The sequence below is a fragment of the Lolium rigidum genome, chromosome 2 (assembly GCF_022539505.1).
Source record: "Lolium rigidum isolate FL_2022 chromosome 2, APGP_CSIRO_Lrig_0.1, whole genome shotgun sequence".
Lineage (NCBI taxonomy): Eukaryota > Viridiplantae > Streptophyta > Magnoliopsida > Poales > Poaceae > Lolium > Lolium rigidum.
Window position 1 is genome coordinate 237,167,917 of NC_061509.1, and position 5,441 is coordinate 237,173,357.

General features: G+C 51.0%; 1 protein-coding gene across 1 annotated transcript; it reads right to left on the reverse strand.

Moving 5' to 3' along the window:
- Window positions 1-984: 984 nt before the first annotated feature.
- Window positions 985-3,560, reverse strand: LOC124690677 (putative transcription factor bHLH041). Its single transcript, XM_047224035.1, has 5 exons — window positions 3,475-3,560; window positions 3,226-3,307; window positions 2,482-3,120; window positions 2,001-2,378; window positions 985-1,101 (listed from the first exon to the last, which is right to left on the reverse strand). The coding sequence occupies exons 1-5, from the start codon at window positions 3,558-3,560 to the stop codon at window positions 985-987; spliced, it is 1,302 nt and encodes a 433-aa protein (XP_047079991.1).
- Window positions 3,561-5,441: the final 1,881 nt, after the last annotated feature.

Below are 5,441 nucleotides of genomic sequence, written 5' to 3' on the forward strand. Positions count from 1 at the left end.
ATGACAGGGGTGGAGGACGAGCTTGAAGATGACGGCAGGGGTGGAGGAGGAGGAGGAGGCGGCGGATCCTCCACCTTGCCGCGACGGCGGCCCCTCCTCGCGGCGGCCCCTCCTCGCCGTAGGGGCAGCTTGTGCTGCAGGTGGTGGGGATGGGAGGACCGCGGCGGCATGCGCCCCTCGCGGAGGAAGGCGGCGGCGACGGCGGCGGCGACGACCATGGAGGATCCGAGCGACCACGGAGGAAGGCGGCGGCGGCGGATCCAGGGCGACCACGGAGGAGAGGGGAGAGGGAGAGGGGAGGAATCCTCCAGGCGACCACGGAGGAAGGCGGCGGCGGCGGATCCAGGCGACCACGAAGGAGAGGGGAGAGGGGAGAGGGGAGGGGCTCGGGAGGGGAGAGGTGAACAGGCGGGGGAGGGCACGGGCGAGAGATGATATAAGTCCCTTAATTCTGTGGCGCACCGGAGAAGGTGCGCCACAGAATCAACTACTTCTGTGGCGCACCAAAGCCACTGCGCCACAGAAAGAGTTATTTCTGTGGCGCAGCATGACATGTGCGCCACAGAAATACCTACAGTAATAAATGGTGGTGGCAGGATGTGGGCCCCACATAGTTTCGTGGGCGCACTACCCAAGCGTGCGCCACAAAATTAAGCTATTTCTGTGGCGCACCGTGCCTGGTGCGCCACAAAATAAGTTTCTGTGGCGCATTCAAAACGGTGCGCCACAGAACTAAGCTTCGCCTATAAGGATTTTCCTACTAGTGATGAGAACGAGCTGATTGCTAGCATGGACAAGTACAGGGACGGAGACAAGGGGGGGCGAGGGGGGGACGCAACCCCCTATGCTCATGATTTTTCTTTGAACAGAAGCCATGTCAGCTCCTTATTTATGTGAGTTTAGCTAGTTGTGCCCCCCTCATACTAAGATTGCCCCTCTAATACTTCATTCCTGGCTCTGTCCCTGGACAAGTAGGTCCATCACTCACTGTGGCCCCGACCGGCATGTGGCCGTCGTCGAATCATCATCTCTGCCAATCATGAGGGCCTTCTCCACGGATTTCCTGACTGCCTCCTCCTCCCATCTGACCCCCGAGGCCAACTGCGACGAAATCAGGGGTTAATAATTAGGGTGTGACTAATAAAGTGCACAATAGTCATGCTAGTTATAAGTTGTACTTCGTTAGTACTACGAAAATTTACTGCAATTGTACTTCGTCATGCTAGTCCTGCGCTAATAAAGTGCACAATAGTCATGCTAGTCATGCTAGTAGTATAATTTACTGCAACTGCATTGAACTGTTAGATTGCTTGGTATTTCTTGCCACAAGTGAATTTCAATGTGGATTGCAATTAAGAATTGCTCCCTCGGTTAGAGATCATAGCCTAGAGAGCCAATTCGTTAATACTACGAAAATTCATATTTTTTTCTCAATAACTATTGCATGCATCAATAGTTTCACGTCCATGAAGATATAAGCACACATTGATGAAGATATGACAACAAATAGTAAGAGAGATTGCAATTTCTAACAATTAAGAAAACTCTCTAACTTCATAGTATAGTATTCTCGAACTGAGAAAGTAAGCTGTTGGTCTGCTTGTTCCTTTGTTTTACGCTTTATCTTTTCACCATCTAGGCTTGTATCTCTAGCTGGTATCCCCAGTTTTTTCTCTTTCCTCCTTTTCTTTGTTTCGTGTCACCTTGTAGGCTTGTACTCCTGACCGGTTGATGGCTTTGTTAATTTAAAGCTGGGCTCGTCGAGCCTTATGTTTTAAAAAAGTAAGCTGCTAGCGACGGGAGTGAAATAAGCCAGCTACGACATGAGTTACAACTAAAAGAAAAATGTCGGATTGTTCGCGATTATTGCTAATTAAATATGCGTTGCAACTTGCAACTAAAATTAGAGAACATCGTCAGAGTAAAAATTAAATTAATTCTAAGCCGGCAAAAAATAGGTCGGTGTGTATTTTAAGTGAGAAACAAATGTACAGTACTACCTTGAGGTGCAATGTCAGGTTTGCCCGATGAGGCCTGTCGTCGGTGCTCATGGACACCAGGCTGACGTCTTCCCCAATCTGCTCTTTCAGGCACTGCAGGGTCCTGAGCACCACGTCTGTTGTGGTGCTGCGCGCCGGCGTTGTCGATATATGCACCGTGCACACCTCCCCGGTCTGATCGTGCTCTGTCACCGCGGATCTTGTTATATGGATCTCGACCTTTTCGCCGGCGCCGGCTTCTTCTTCCTCGGCACCGGTGGCACGCCGGGCCAGCTGTGACTGGAGCGCCTGGTTCTTGTCCTCCAGCTCGCGGACCTTGGACTTGAGAGAGTTCACGTACTCCCTCGCAATGATCAGCATCGATGTCTTGTCTAATTTCTGGGAGAGAATCGAGGCAACAAATTAAGCATCGGTACTATAGCTTTTGAAGAATTCTACATGCATATATGCATACATATGTATATACAGAATCTAGATATACCTTGGAGCCAGGAGGGAGGACCGCCTTGAGGGCGTGGAAGCTGTCGTTCAGCTTCTCCCGGCGCTTGCGTTCGGATATCATGTGCAGCAGCTTGTCTCCCGACGGCTCGGCCGCCGACGCCTGCTGCTGCTGGTAGCTATGATGCTGCTGCTGTTGCTGCTGGTGGTTGTACCTCATCCCCGTGTGCATCTTTGCAAGGACTGACATAGCCGTTTTGAACATCCTCTGCCCACATGCCGGCTTCGTCAGCCTCCGCAGGGGGGCGAGGTGCAGCTCGTAGCTCCTGAACGCGCTCACGCTCCTTGACATCCCGCCGGGCGCCATTGCCGCAGGTGTCTCGTGGAGGTTGGCAACGTACTGGTCGTCGTATGGAAGCACTACTCCGGGTGCCAGTGCCACTAACGAAGAGACCTCAGGAAACTGGAGTCCGGTCGCCGGTGCAGCTGTCGAGCTGATCTCCTGGCTGCAAGAGAGCGAGGCGGAGCGGAACGAGGAGGAAGTGGAGGACGAGGAGGGGAAGCTGCCGCCACCAGTGGCGTGGTATGAATTTGTGAGGAAGTCGAAGTCGTCCACCACGGAGCTGCAGTGCTGGCTGTAAGCTGCTGCTGGCTCGTCGTCCACGTTCATCTCCCTGCTGATCTGCACGAACAAACGCACCTAAGTTAATCACTGATCCTCAGCGAGAGTCGCCAATTAATAGCTGGCCGCCGCCCGCCTGGATTCATGTTCTCTCATTCTGCTTGCCTGGTTGAGGTGCTGCTGAATCTCTGAGCTGACGAGCAGTTCATGCTGCTCCTGCTCCCTGCATTGAAACGCTGCGGGGATGCTGTACGACCAAATTAAGGCCAAGAAATGGATGAGATGAGATGTTCGACGATGTGTGTATCCATGGCATCTAATTTTACTAAACAAGAACCCCGACAAATTTGCCTTGGTAGATGATGATAGATCGAACCCATCGATAGCATGAAGTATTGAGCGTTGTGAGTGCACCTGGCAGCATAGCCGCACGTGAAACCGCTGTTGCCGCCGCCGTTGCTCTTGGCCGTGTAGCCATGGGTCCAGCTGCAGCTATCCATGACTGGCACCAGTGATCAGCTTGATTGGGTTTTAATCACGAGATAGGTTGATACTCGATGTGGTGTGCGAGAGGCGAGAGCTGGATGCAGGTGGTGGTTGTATACGAAGACGCACGTATATATAGGACAAGGATATTATATAGCCGGAGCATGCGATCATGTCTCTGGCTCTCGTTTAGTTACCTCAGTGACGGGGATAGTTTATAGGATGGCCACGTGCCAGTTCCACTAGCTAGTTAGTTAATTACTGTTGCCCGTACGTGGACTAGGCGGCTAGCTAGCAGCCACACGCCACAAATATTGAATGCATGTACAGGAGAAATAATCGATGACATCATTGTTTTAATGTTGTTTAATTATTAAATATGCGTTTACCTCACTTGAGGAGTCGTCGGATGATGCCAACGTTGCAGCTGGTTCAGAGTCTGCCGCCGATGGACCCGAACAGATCGGATCCGATAGGGGAAAAGCGCTGTGGGATCCGACACGAAAATTGAAACTTCCGAGCATTAGATCCATCCCCTTGTCAATGTTGACGAAGGTAGAGAGAAGGGCGGGTGGGTGTGGAAGAAAATTGATGGAGCCAAAACGGATCTGGTCACCGATAATCGTCGATTTGTTGCTTGATGAAGAAGGGGCCACCGAATTCATGACTCCGACGCCCAATTGACGAGGTTCATTTCTCCATCTCGGCAATGTCCATGGTTATGGACTTAGGTTTCAGGGAAAGAGGAGCGCTGGTGAATTCGTTGGATTATCAGATAAACAAGGTGGTACGATGTTATTTCTTGGATGCTCAAAGTCACCGAGTTCCTAGGACGGAACTAGGGTTACAACGATATGTTGTGTATCAATCTAACAACGTGCCCTCTCCATTGGCTCCTCCCGACCTTTATATGAGAGACTGGGTTCCCATTGTCCAATCCGGTTCGATTATATATAAGCCTATGTCAATGTCGGCTTCTTGATGTGCTTCGATTTGTTATTCACGTCAAGTTCCTGGGCCTAGAATGCTTATAGATCTTCTTTCCATATGGGCTTTACATGCTCCTTCCTAAATCCGAACTAGGGATGCCAAAGAGGTGGACCCAATATGTCATCCCATGTCAGTAGGGTTGATGAAATTATCGTTAGTCATCATGCTTCGCCAGTTCTTGCATACAGCGGCCGCGTGCTAGGAGCAATGCGGCTGCGGGGGCACACGGAGAAGGATCTCGACGAGGACGTCCTCCCTTCGACCGGATTAACCTGCAACGACGGCGGCGAGGAGGGTTGGCGGCTACATCTATTGTGGCTGCTAGTGTCTTTCTCTTATAGCGGGGTCGCACACGAGGATGGTCTTTGGCGATGGCTGGTGGTGCTAGTGCCCTCGTCTTTCAGCATAGTCACGCGTGACAACGACGACGACGAGGGTAGCAGACGACGGCTGCTGCGGCTAGTCATGCCACCCCAATCGTGGAGTGGAATCATCGGAGTGTGGAACCGCAAGAGAGGAGTTGAAAAGAGAGTTAATTGATGGGTTTCCACGAAAATAGTGGTCTTAAATGAATGAATGTTTGATCGAGGGCATGCGGTTGATTTTGTGAATGAACCGGCTCACCCGCAAACAGGATATCGCGTTACGAAGGAAAAGAATATGAAGCTTGCTAGGTAGCCGTGCCGTGTTGCTGCCCGTTATGTTGGGCTACTAAAACATTTCAGCAATGTATGACATTCACTGACGGTCACGTATACATCATGTCTAGCCAACGAATCCAACAGTACACACGTCGCTACTAAAAGTGAAAATCGATCAACGATTGACCTTAACTGCTCGTATAGCCACTCATGTTCATTCGAAAACATATGTGTCACTAGTTTTTGGTACGAACCATCGACGAA